This window comes from Apodemus sylvaticus, chromosome 14 (assembly GCF_947179515.1).
Source record: "Apodemus sylvaticus chromosome 14, mApoSyl1.1, whole genome shotgun sequence".
NCBI lineage: Eukaryota > Metazoa > Chordata > Mammalia > Rodentia > Muridae > Apodemus > Apodemus sylvaticus.
In genome coordinates this window covers 9,465,553-9,478,603 of record NC_067485.1, presented here as the reverse complement: position 1 = coordinate 9,478,603, position 13,051 = coordinate 9,465,553, and the positions used below count along the sequence as shown (strand labels likewise).

Below are 13,051 nucleotides of genomic sequence, written 5' to 3'. Positions count from 1 at the left end.
TCAAGTATAAAAATAGCGGAGTCCTGGGAAAATGTAGAGTCTGTTCAGAGAACACAGGGCAGTTTCGTGAGGCGCCGAGAGTCTTCATTCATCCAGTAAGTATTATGTGCCACACTCCATGTGTGGCCTTGTGTTGTCCATGGGAGATGCTCAGGAGAACCTGGCTTGGAGGAGAGGTCCTCACACAGAGGCAGAGACCGTGGCCCAGCATAGGGAAGGTAACCCTCTAACAGTGAGTTACAACCTTCTGTGTTACCTGTTTCTTACTTCCCTAAAAGTAATAACAACTGGTAAAAGGGAACCAATAGAATCTAGGGTCCTGGCTACAATTCTAACTAACCAGCCGTTATATCAATAACAAACACCATTCGAATCCTGGGTGCTAGTTGATGAAACCGTTTGCATTATTTCTGTCCCTGTGGATGACCCACTGTCCGTCAGGCCCACTGTCCACACGGAGAGGTATGAGCTGAGACATCTCTCCTGCCCCTTCTCCCATTGAGAATTGCCAACACAGGACTCTGGGCTAAATGTCTCCTCTAGAAGATGCATCTCAGTATAAGACAGCAGCGTCCTGGGAAAATTCAGAGATGCCTCAGAGAACATTGAGTAGAGTCTCATGAGGTCCTGAGCTCTGTTTCATTCATTCTAAACTTTCCATACCAAACAACATGTATGTAACACATATGTAACACGTATGCAACATGCATGCAACACATATGCTTATCTCAGTGTTGAAAGGCTTTTGGGAGCATAGTCAGGTCTTCTCAATGACAAAGATGCTCCTCCTTAGGTGCTCCCCTAGGTGCTCCCCACCCCCCATTCCTTATTTCCAATTTTTGAAGAGCAGAAGTTAGCCTTCCTGAACCAGGTTTTGATTTTTTTCTCAGCCTCATGGGTTTCTCTGTTCTAGGGAGAAAGCTAGGCTTCCACAGGGAATGAACAGAGCCCACCTTGATATCTTCCCAGAAGGGTCAGGCCCACTGGCCCTCAGGCTCCAAATATCTCTTCCATGTGCCCCAGAAGGTAGGAAGAAGCCTCCATATGGCCTGTGTTTCCTGTCTGTGTATGCTCTTCCTACTCTCTCAAGTATACGCATGCACGCACACGCACACTGCCATGTGCTCCTTGAACTGCCTAGTTATCAGTGCTATTGGGTAATATGCCCGGGTCACAGCAAGTCTTCAAAATAGTGACAAACTCCCACCCTCGGTTTCATCCTCTCTTTGTGCCAACTTGGACGCAGCCGTCATGAGAAGGACCTCACTGGGCCAGAGATTCATGGTTTAAATGCTTCGCAAAACTTTTCTACTCCTGATTTAATTACTTCATTCCACCAAATGACCTAATCAATCAAAAGGTGGGGGCGGGGGACATTTCTCTTTATGAGCACATGAAATTAAATGGCTTTTCCATCGTGTGGCTGGAGGGTTTCAGCTCAGCTTTGGCAGGTTGATGTAAACAGCATACCCAAAGAATTTTAACTGCCGTGGCTTTAATGAGGCCCCATTAAAACCCCCTAAGCAGCCCTGCTGATGGCCCAGGCACCTGGCCCTCTAACTACCAAACAACCAGGTCTCCGGGTTAAAGATTAAACAGGGCAACAATTACAAGGGATAAGGAATGGGCTGTGCAAACTTCAGGGTCCCCTTGCCAGCCTCCAGCTACCCAGAAGGGCTGGGACACTCTGCTGAGGGCAGAGGTCTGAGCAGTCAGCTTCTGAAGGGCCCACTCTCCCCGACCTCACACACACACACACACACACACACACAAAACACATGACAGCAGCAGAACAAACATTTCACACATCACCCTGCGAGTAAAACTGGACGCAGAGGAAGCAGGAAGAGCTGCTGCAGCTGCAGGGGCCAGGGTTGTTCCAAACAGGAAGCCACGCAGTCTACTGGGAAAAGAGGGTCCTCCCCAGCCAGTGCTCCTCTTTCTAAAGAGAAAGATTTGACAGTATCTGTCTGTGTACATAGAACTAGAGCTTAGACGCACTAGGCAAGTATTTATGACTATACTTGATCTCCAGACTCAACATTTTAATGTACGTTTTCTTTGATCCAGCTACACTACCAGGAATATACCCTGCCAACTATAGTCCAAAATATTATGCATAAGAATGCTCGCTCTACTTAGGGCCAGCAGGAAGGGCGCTTGTGGCTGAGGCCTGCGACCTGAGTTCAGTCCCAGAACCTACAGGGTAAAAGGACAAAACTGACTCTTGAAAGTTTTTCTCTGACCTCTGCATGCACCATGAAACCCTGGAGCCCCCACACAATATGAAGTAAATGTAAAAAGATTTGATGCTCACTGAAATACAGTCTATAAAACTGGAAGGATTAATATCCATCAGCAGAGTATTAGTATAGCATCTCTGTCTCTGTTTCTCTCTGTCTCTGTCTCTCACTGTCTCTGTCTCACACACACACTAAAATGGATAGCCTTATTTAAGAGTCTGGACATGATTCTAAGATCTTGTATTAGGGCAAATTAAAGCATAATGCATTGGGGCTGGTATGGTAGCTCACAGGTCAAGAGCACTGACTGCTCTTCCAGAGGACCTGGGTCAATACCCAGAAACCACACATTGGTTCACAACTGCCCGTAACTCCAGTTCCAGGAGATCCAATGCCCTCTTCTGTCCTCTATGGGCACACATACTATATACAAACATACATCCAAACACATAAAATAAGATGATAATATGTTGAAAGGATGACAGGTGCAGAGAGCCTCTGTGTCCACCAAAATATATGATACGTATGTTCTATAGGACTAATTAATATTGTCCCCCTGACCCCTTCAGAGGGACTGGCGGAAGACTGAAGGACGTTTATACCTTCACTTCTGACAGACAAGAAGATAACCAGCCTCGTACAATAGTCTATATTTTATAAAGTTTAGTGCAATGGTATGGGAATGTAACTGTAGATGTGGGAGACTTCCCAGGACCTAATAAGAAGGCTTTGTTAAACCTGGGGAGAATTTTCTCCTTCATTTTATTTTATGTGCATGAGTGTTTGCCACATGTATAGCTGTGTACCACATCAGCTCTAGGACCCTCAGAAGTCAGAAAGAGGAGGGTGTCAGATGCCCTGACTGGAATTACAGATGGCTGCGAGCCACCATGTGGGTGCTGGAAATAGAATCTGGATCCCCCCAGAAGGACAGACAGCATCCTTAACCATTGAGCCATCTCTCCAGCCCATAAATATGTTTTCAATGAAAGAGATCCTGAAGGATCCAGGAGGGGACAACATTGCCATGGTGTTTCACTCCCGGTGGGATTGTTCTGCCGCTCATGGTCATTCTGCCGATCTGTTTTTCCTGGAATGATCCGTGATGGGTTTTGTGTTCAAGCTGAAATACTTGCAATGTGTCAGAACAAGAGCTGTTGTTGGAGAAGCATCCAGGGACAAGCTGGGGGCGGCAGGCAAGTGAAGGCAGAGCCCCGTTGGCTACAGACTGGGGAGGGGAGGAGAGGGACCACAGATGCACCCGCCTGTACTTCCAGATAAAGGAAACCCAAAATCAGGAGCCTTGAACTGGCCCCCTCCCCGGGCATGCATAGTTTGAACATCAGCAGTCAGAAGCCATGAGCTCCGGAGTCTACAGCCTGGCCCCAGCTCTGCAGCCCTCGGTACAGCAGCTGGACTCTCGTCCTCCATCATTTCCACCCTCCTGAAACCAGTAAGATTGTTTAAAAACAGACCAGGGTCACTCAGCCCCATGTGTGGTCAGGCCTGACTTCTGGATCTGATGCAAAGGATTCCCTTGCTATGTTGGCTCAAAAAACACTTTGTAAAGCAAGGTGGCCCAGCATCGCTTCTTGCATGTGACAGCAGAACAAAGTAAAGTGAGAAATCTGTCTCCAGAAACAGGTATCCCAGAGGACGGGGTCCCACCTGAGGCCAGGGATAAATGACACAAAAGGAAGCAGGCCCACATTAGTCAAAGAGGAAGGACACAAGGCACCGTTCTAATCTCCCTCTCTAAACACAGCAATCTTCACCATTTCCCTTCTCTCTGTTCATCGGAGTTGGAGCTTCTCCATTATCCCTGAACCTTAAAGCCCCTGCTCTACAAAGCCAAGGCTTCGAAAAGGCAGGCTGTGGGAAGGTCACAGGCCTGCACCACAGAGAGGGGCCTCCATGTCTGTCAAGCGTGCTAAGTAAGCCAGGGAATATAGACATGGCCACCTGTGCAGAGAGGGGACAATCTGTGTGGCCAGGTGGGGTGCGACCAAGAAGAGAAGCCATCCACGTTGTGCTTCCCCAACCCCAAGGTGACCGTAAGTCTGTACCAGCATCAGCTGTCTGTCCATCCGTCTACCCTGTCTGGTGCTAGGATTCGGCAACCCGGCAACACAGGCGACCAAGCACACCATTTCAGTGGAAGAAGCTCCCCACTACACTTACGTGCAAAATGGAAGCTATGGAAGGTAATGGCCACAGACACCGACACCGGGTTCAAATCCCGCCCCTGCCCTTACTAGCTGCATCTCTCCACTCTCCCCTCTTTCCACGCGGTCATGGCCAGCTCTCATCCCCCATCTTTTCTTTCAGTCTTTACTTCTCTCTCTTTTCCTTTTCCTCCTTTTCTATAATAAAGCTTCTAAACCATGGACTGTCTCTTCTTCTCTAAACCCGCCATGCTGGAGGAATGGAACAGGCCTCAGGTCTCCAGCCGCCAGGCCAGACCAAAGACTCTCCCGCCCAGCCAGGCTTCCTCCACAGGAACATGAGGCCTGCGCCAGAACGGCCCCACATTCTGGACAAGGGCCGCATTCCCCCCTAGTCAGGCAGCCTTCCTCCACAGGTACGCGGGCACCCGCCATCCCTATACAGGTATGTGGGCCCCGCTCACCATTCCCTACAACAGATATGTGTGCAGAAGCTGCTGCCAGAAGCCAATCTCTTTGGCAGCATCAGGACCAGGAAGCACCAGAACGAAACATCATCTCCAGCCTCCCATAGATCTGGCTTACCATGCATGGGGAAGAGGGGATGAGGAAAACACAGTACTTGTATGGATGTACACACGGGGTGGGTTAGCAGAGAGGGCTAGTGGAGGAGGTAAGAAAGAGGGGAACAGAAGTCCAAGCACCTCAGCATTGAACCTTCCTCACACTGACAAATGCTCACAGTGGGACCACACATGCAGCCGCTCATCCTGACTCAGCTCCCGGCATGTCAAACCTGAGCAACATCCCTCAGGAAAGGGGCCTCTTCCATGTGGGCCCCTTGTTAGGAGAGAGAAGGTGGAGGACGGATGACACAGGGGGACAGATGACAAGCAGCAGAGTCCAGGTCAACGGAATTGATAGCCAGGGTAGAAGTCCTTCCCAATGGTCAGCTTCAAGGACAGCTTCACCGTTGGTCATGTGTGTGTCCACATGGAGGATTAGCATGTTACCTGTGACCATCGGTCATGGGTGTACCTGTGTGTGGAGGATCAACAGCCTGTGCCCGTTGGTCATGTGTGTACCTGTGCAAGAAAGACTGACAGTCTGTGACCCTTGGCCATGTGTGCCTTCCCATGGATGGTTACAGGCTGTGACCCTTGATTATGTGTGTCTTCCCACAGTCTATGACCATTGGTCATGTGTGCCTTCCCATGGAGGATCCAGACAGTCTGTAACCATTAGACATGTGTGTCTTCCAATGGAAGGTTACAGCCTGTGACCATTGGTCATGTGTGCTTTCCCATGGAAGACTGACAGTCTGTGACCCTTGGTCACGTGGGTGCCTTCCTGTGGACCATCAGCAGCCTGTGACCCTTGGTCATGTGTTCCTGCACATGGAGAACCAGCAGTCTGTGACCCTTGGCCATGTGTTCTGCACATGGAGGACTGACAGTCTGTACAGGGGTTGTCTAGAGAACCAAAAGCAACAGGGCACACGCTTGTCGCCTCATGGACACAGGGACTGCTGCAGCAGGGCAGACAGCAGCTCCGCAGCTCATTTCCTAGGTCCTGACTAGACAAGAAGCTGAAAAGAGGGGCAGGCGTGGCGCTGTTTATCTGGGCGTGGGAAGAGATAACGCTTTCCCCTGGTAGACAAGGAGGCAGCTACACACCAACCTAGCAGTTAAGATGGCCAGACACGTTTCCTACATAACTTGGGATCCTTCCGTTTCCTGGGATGAATGCTGAGGGAGTGTGTCCTGCTAACATGCTGGACGGCATAGTTACCGCCATTTCGTCTCCCTCCCAAGACTCTCTTCAAATACCAGGACAGTAAGTTCTCCAAGGTACAGTGTTACTCAGAAAACTGGCTGTCAGACTGAGGCTCTTCTAGCTGCGTCTAGTGTGGTTACACACATATTAAAGAAAAAGACAGTTGTTTGCCACCTTTCTGATGTTTGTGAACATCTTTTTCTGACTAAAACATCTAATCAGAACCCAATGATTGGCTCCATTGTGAGGGTGAAGAGCGGGTAGGACAGTGTGCGTCAGGGAAGTCTGCGAAGGCCCAACCTTATCCTCCTGGAGAAGTCAACACTGATATCTAAAACAAATAAATTTAAAATTAACAGTGTTCACAGTTTTCTGAGGTGAATGGAGGAAGTTGATTTGTGAAGTTGCCTTTTGTTTAGGTTTCATATTTCTTTCTAATTGTGTGTGTCTGTGTGGGTCTGTGCGCGTGAGTGCAGGTTGGCATGGAGGCCAGATCCCTTAAACAGTGTGATTGAGGTGCCAACATGGCTGCCGGGAAGCCAGGCCTGGTCCTCGCAGGGCAGAGAGTGCTCCCAGCTGATGAGATGCAGCTCCATCACTCTGAACCTGACTGCACCTTCGCCCTCGGTGAGGATTGGTTGGTTGATTTGTCTGCTTTGGTTTGGGCTTTGACGTGGGGGTTTATCCTATAACCCAGACTGGCCTTCAACTTGTAGTCATCCTCCTGCCTCTGTAGTGCTGAGTCAAAAGTCTGTGCCACCATACCGATCATGCACTTTAAATCCTTTCAGACTTAAAAAATCAGTGAGTCTGGAAAGCAAGAAGTGCTTTCCAGTCAGAGGGCACTCGTTAATCACGGGGAGCCTGGAGCGCGCTCAGCCTCCGGCATCGTTAATCACGGGGAGCCTGGAGCGCGCTCAGCCTCCGGCACCATCCACATGGAGCAATAAGCCAAGAAAAGCTGTCTCGACAAGAAAAAGATCCGTTTCAGCACTAAGCTTAATTTATGCTACACACATGTGCACACACATGCACACACTAATGCATGCACATTCACATGCAACTTCACACACACCTGTATATATACAAATTCACATGCACAAATTTACACATCCATACTTGCACACTCACATACACAGCCATGCTCACCCGCTCACAAGCTTTCACAAGCACACAGGGACGCCTTCCCAATCCTTCTCAGCTCTTTCTATGTCAGCCATGTACAACTCACAGCCACGTGCAAGTTAACCATATTCCACTTGACGATGAGCTAGGCTTGCCCACTATTAGTTATCCATGTTTTGTCTCCCTAACCAACTCGTAGCTGCTTTGTAGCAGAAACCACTTCTCAGGATCTCTGAGAGTCCCCAGCGGGCCAGGTGACTAAATCCATGAGGTCACAGGAGCGCGGGCCGCCCTGCCTTACCTGCGTAGGCGTTAGCCTGCTGCAGGAGGTCAGTACAGGTGTGCACGTCTGCGAAGGCACGGATGCCCAGGCAGTTGGTGGGATGCAGCTGAGACTGCAGGAAGTCACAGCAGTTCTGACGCACGTCCATGAGCTGCAGCAGGCTTGCTGCTGGGAGCAGTACCTGCAAGAGAAAGAGTGACCCTCTGAGACACCTGGTCCCACTGCAGGAGCACATGCCCAAAATCACTGTCCCTTCATGTTTCTGATTTTTCTCACTGCTCTCCACTGCTTTCTCGATGAGTCCAAACTTCCCAGCTGGCTTTGCCCCGGAGCCCCACCCACAGGGGAGCCTGGGTATCATTCCCACCTGTAAAGCTTTCCAGGGTCGCTCAGTCCCAGGATGTTAGTAAAATGCAGGCTTGGGTTCAGCAGGCCTGAAGGCCCACTCATCTCTAAGAACTCGAGTGCCTGTAGATCGTGCAGTGAGCTCCCGGTTTCCAGCTTTCTTAATGGGGTGGGCTTTGGTGGTATAGCTGTCTTTTGAGTCATTTCTGCTCCCGTGAGTGACCCCAATAAAACATATTGGTTTTACCAAGTTAACCTTTGGGGACGTCTGGTCTTTGGTCCAGCATTGGGTCCCTATCTACGCAAATAAATGTTTGTTTACGTCTCCCCAGAGGCAGTGTCACGCACAGGTGTTACCTGGGTGTGGGGAGATATTTAAGGTTCCTTCACATGCTTCTCTAGTCAGCTGACTCTGGGACCCACCGTCCTGAAGACTTCAGCAAGCGTTCTCACTTAGAACACACTTGCTGAGTTGATCACTAGCCTGCTCTCTACCTAACAGTGGCGTGTCTATGTGCCAGACACTGGCTAAGGCTCTAAGATCCAGTAGTAAGCAAAATAAACTACGTCTTGTTTTTATGTCGCTTGTCATCTGACCGAAAGAGGAGAGTCACCCCAGCCACTGTGCGCTTGGGTGGCCCTCCTTCCCAACAGGTTAAAAAGCAAAGACGTCCTCCGAGTGCAACCTCAGAGGGGAGAGCTAAGTTCTCTTTTGAAAAGTCACAGGACACTTGTTCTGCACCATGGAAAACAAACAGATCAGTTCTTGCTTGGGTGTGTGCGCACATGTTTTTCCTAAGAACCAGGGGAAACTGGCTGGAGCAAGCCTGCTGGGCGCTCACTACCAGCCCTTGTCAAACTTCCCACGGCTGCCCTGCCTGCCCTCTAGATCATAAAAACAAGACAAATGCCCTGCCCTCCTGGGCCCTGCTGTCCCTCTCCTCTGTGGAAGAGGCAGGCAGCGGGGATAATTTACCAAAAAAGAAACTTGGGCAAAAACCACCCACCCGGCACCAGTTCCTCGTAGCAATTCCCTGTTCGGATGTCTTTCCTCCCAGCTATCCCCTCCCCCCACACTCCCGCCCCCCCACCCCCTTCTCAAGGAGAGAGGCTGGGCCAGAGCAACTCTAGCTGTTCCCAACTACAGTGACTTGCCCAGGAATACATGGCCGATTTGTCCTCTCTACTCGGGGAATAATATGTGTCTTTTTTTAATTTTTTAATAATTTAAATGCTGGATGCTGATCTTCTCCCAAAACATCTCCAAGCCCTCTATAGACTTCCATCACCTCTGTGTGCTTAGGCCTAAAACCCTGCCCTACTGGTCCATGTCCTTCTACAAGGGGTAGCGAACTGCCCTGGTCTGGCAGCACCGAGGGACACGCAGAGCTTCCAGTGCTGTGGAAGGGCAGTGTGCCCTACAGTGCTCCTTGCCCAAGTGCATCCACTCCTACCCCAACAGCTTCACCGTGGGTCAGACTGAGCCAGGAGTCTACTCTCTCCCAGGAGGCCTCTGCCCATCTACCAGCTTCGACTTCTCCCTGGAAAGTCCACCCGGCTCCTCCCGCCCCACACCCCGCCTCCCTCTTGCCGTGTCCCCAGCAAGGCTGAGTTAAGTTAACACAATGTCCTTGGTGTTTTCTGGCCCATTGATTCATTTCTGAAGAAGAAAGAGATAAAAATCGCCTTTGCTTCAGAGTTGTAAAACGTGGGTGAACCCAACTAGAGCCCAAATCTGGCCGCCCGAGCTCTATCCCCACCAGGCCGCCTCCACCCCACTCTGCAGCCATAAACTCGGAAACTCAATTAACCTGTGGGCCACTCAGCCTGGCTATACAGATCCCAAGACCAGATTAGTCCCTGCCTGCCAGTGAGGTGGAGGTCCATTAGCCACTCTTGCTGGGTACACACTAGAGATGGAAGGCTCCACACCACGTGACCCTGCAGAGCCTCTGGCCAATCATCCAGCGCTGTTTGACTCCTCTAGTTTTAGGACATGTTCAGGAGAGCCCCTCAGTTCTAGGCAACCTGGAACATTTATGTATGCTAGCATGGGGGGTGGGGGGAGCAGGGTGGTATCTCTGGCCGGTAACTCTGGGTGACTGAGATTCCTGCCTATCCCCAGGCTGCGTTCCCTGCCAAGCCCCAGCAAGACCATGCCAGAGACACACACTTCCTTCCTTCCCTCCGGGAAGACAGCAGTTTAGAGCTTCAGTTTTAAAGCTCCTGACAGCCAGCTTGAAATACAATAACAAATTATTTCCTGAGCACATGCCTTAGGTTACATTCTAATCTAACACCTGGGTGGGCAAACTACCCACATAGCTTTCAAGCTCCCTACTGTTCCCTACAAAACCCACTTAGCAGACAAGAACTAATGACAGTTTCCCTTCCCACCCTCCCCTTGCTTGGCCCCTCCTACCCGAGAGTGGCCCCTCCTACCTGAGAGCGGCCCCTCCTACCTGAGAGCGGCCCCTCCTACCTGAGAGCGGCCCCTCCTACCTGAGAGGCGGGCCCCCTGGCCTGGCTTCCCACAATGAGCCCCACTGTGGTCTAATGGCTCCTAGACTCCTTGAACTCAAACTTAAAGGCCCTTTTCTTCGTAGACCGCACTTGCTGAGTTCTACGGGACAGGAAGGATATTGGAGGAGGCCATGATATTAAAGGAAAGGATGCGCTGTTGCTCGGGATAGACTGAGGTCCCATCAGATAGGGCCATACACCCTATATATATACCCTATATATATATATACCCTATAGGGGTACCCGCAGGGGAAAGTAACGGTCCCTCCCATCTTCCACTTCTGCAGGACTTAAGGGCATTTCCTCTTCTCTACTTCCTGAGCCCAGCTCCAGCTTTGAAGTAGACTGTGAGGGTAGAGCCTTGAGGAGGAGTTAGCAAGATCTACCCAGGCGGAAAATTACCCACCGCGGGGTCGAAAGCATCAGGCCTGTCTTTCAGCAACTCACTCTTAGCTAAGAAAGCCTGGAACGGCCCCAGCAGAGTTTACAGGTCCCCTCGGCTTGCAAACAGCCCCTGTATCACAAGAAAACACAGCGGAGGATATCCCGTCACAAGCTTTGCTTCCTTTTGTAAAAACAAGAGGAAATGCCCGGCCTCAGAAAACACCTCGTCCTGGAAGTCCATCCCGGGGGCAGGAGGGAGGGGGCAGGGCCAGGCAAGGGAGGGCACGCCAGAGTGCCAGGTGGCGGCCCAGAGCCCCCCTGGCCGCACTCAGCGCGGCTTGCTAAGCGGAAGTGCTTATGGGGGGGGGGGGACGGAAGAGTTCGAGCAAGGTGCAGTGACAGACCGCGGGCGATCAAAGCGTCACTTTTAGTGATGGCGTTCCCACTTGCTGGCCATGTGGAGGAGGACAACGACCTTAGCTCTGTGCGCCTCGGGTCTCAACAGTACAGTGGGCGTGGTCGCGGGACCGCTAGGGGCAGAAACCAAGGCTCAGATCATTCACTTAAGAAATGAGTTCAGCACAGCCATTTAGTCAAAAAGAGCAGGGTTTGGGTCCCCACTCCACTTGAGCTGCCGGGTGTGGCCTGGGTTACTAAGCCCATTTCAACGTCGGCTACAGACAGGGGGACTGTTAGTCTCCCTCCTAGGTGGTAATGAGGATGTGGTGAAGACACTGCAGGGCCTGGGTTCTAATCCCATCAGTAAGTCTCAGACAAACTGTGGACACCTCCGCCCTAGAAGAGCCAGTTCTCCAAGGGACAGGGACCTGCGCCTGGGAAGGGGTAATATTTAACTCTCCAGTAGGCCCCTCAGGGGACTCACAGCCTGGGTCAGGGGGATGGGCACAAAGACAGAAGAAGCAAGAAGAAGCAAGCCAAACCAGTCCCTCTTCCTCCAAAGTCTGGCCCAAACATTTCCTGAGTGTGGTCTGTTCCTCTTCTACTTCCTCCTGGATACCTCCACCGGGGCCCTCCATCTGTCCCTGCCTACAGAGCAGCTGTTCCTTGGGGAAGCAGCCTGTGACAGCAACGTCTCTGTGGACGCTGTCCGCTGGTGCAGGGTCGCAGCTCCAGAAGAAAAGTGCTGAATGCCTGTACAAATGTGGGACCTGATGAGTTTCTGTGCAGCCCAGCACACGGGAGGGACAGCCCGTGGCCCTGCGCCTTCTCGATCGATCGCACTTTCCACCCCTCGATACTCAGCAGGTAGCCCCAAGGTCCCTCTCCTCAGAAGAACAGCTGGTGCCTGATCCTGGGTTCCATCCATATGCATACCCCAGGAGGTGTAAAGTGTGCTCCTGTCTGGGAGAATCCCCAGCCACTTCTAGAACAGATGGGGTCAGCCCCACTCCCTTCACCACGACTCTTACTCCCCACCACACACCTAGCCCCAGTCTCCGTCAGCATCAACACCTTCTAAGTATATACATATGACACAGGACATATACGTATGATGGCATCACCCTGTTTAGGTAACACTATTCACCGTGTGTCCCCCCCTCTCCCCCCCGCTCTAAGGCCATTGTCAGTAAGTTCACCCCTCACACCAGCCCCGGCAGAGTAAACCCTGTTATCACGACCACGGCTATGAAATGAAAACCTTGAGGCAAAGAGAGATCACGTGATTTGCTTCTGCATCACAGCCAGATAATGAGGTAAGCTGGGCTGCTCTTATGACCTCTGCTGTATGGAGAAGACTGAACTTAGCAGAGGATGTCAGGGGAGTGGAAAGGCTCTAGCAGCTGGGGGAGGTAAGAGGTAGGCACACAGACTCAACAGATTCTCCGGATTCTCCAGCAGAACCGGTCACCATGCTGAAGGCGGCTCTGGGCTCTCCCCACTAATTCCTCGACTTGTTCTATAACTGTACTAACTCCGCCCCCTCCCTGTTCTTCCCCCTCCCTCTCAGACAAATTCGTTTTTTTTAAAGTAAAGACAGAGTTACTTTCTATAGAGCTCTCTGGTATCTGCTGTCACCGCCTTGAAATAATACATTTTATAAGCCAGAGAGATCAGCACAGGGTTAGACCAGAGTTGCAAAAATTACCTTTTTACTGACAGATACCTATTACTTTTATTTATTAATTAATGCCTTAATTTCTTAATACCTTAGTAAACTATTATTTATTACTGTTTTGTTGTTCTTA

The 13,051-nt window shown here is 50.9% G+C and overlaps 1 protein-coding gene across 6 annotated transcripts in view; it reads right to left on the bottom strand.

Annotated features, from left to right (window-relative positions):
* The window catches only part of Klhl3 (kelch like family member 3), a 130,371-nt gene that overhangs the window by 55,981 nt on the left and 61,339 nt on the right, over positions 1-13,051 (bottom strand). For all 6 annotated transcript variants that reach the window (XM_052157324.1, XM_052157328.1, XM_052157323.1 and 3 more), the window contains one exon: positions 7,611-7,773. In XM_052157324.1, coding sequence (XP_052013284.1) covers positions 7,611-7,773 — 163 coding nt within the window. The remainder of the gene's footprint in view (positions 1-7,610; positions 7,774-13,051) is intronic.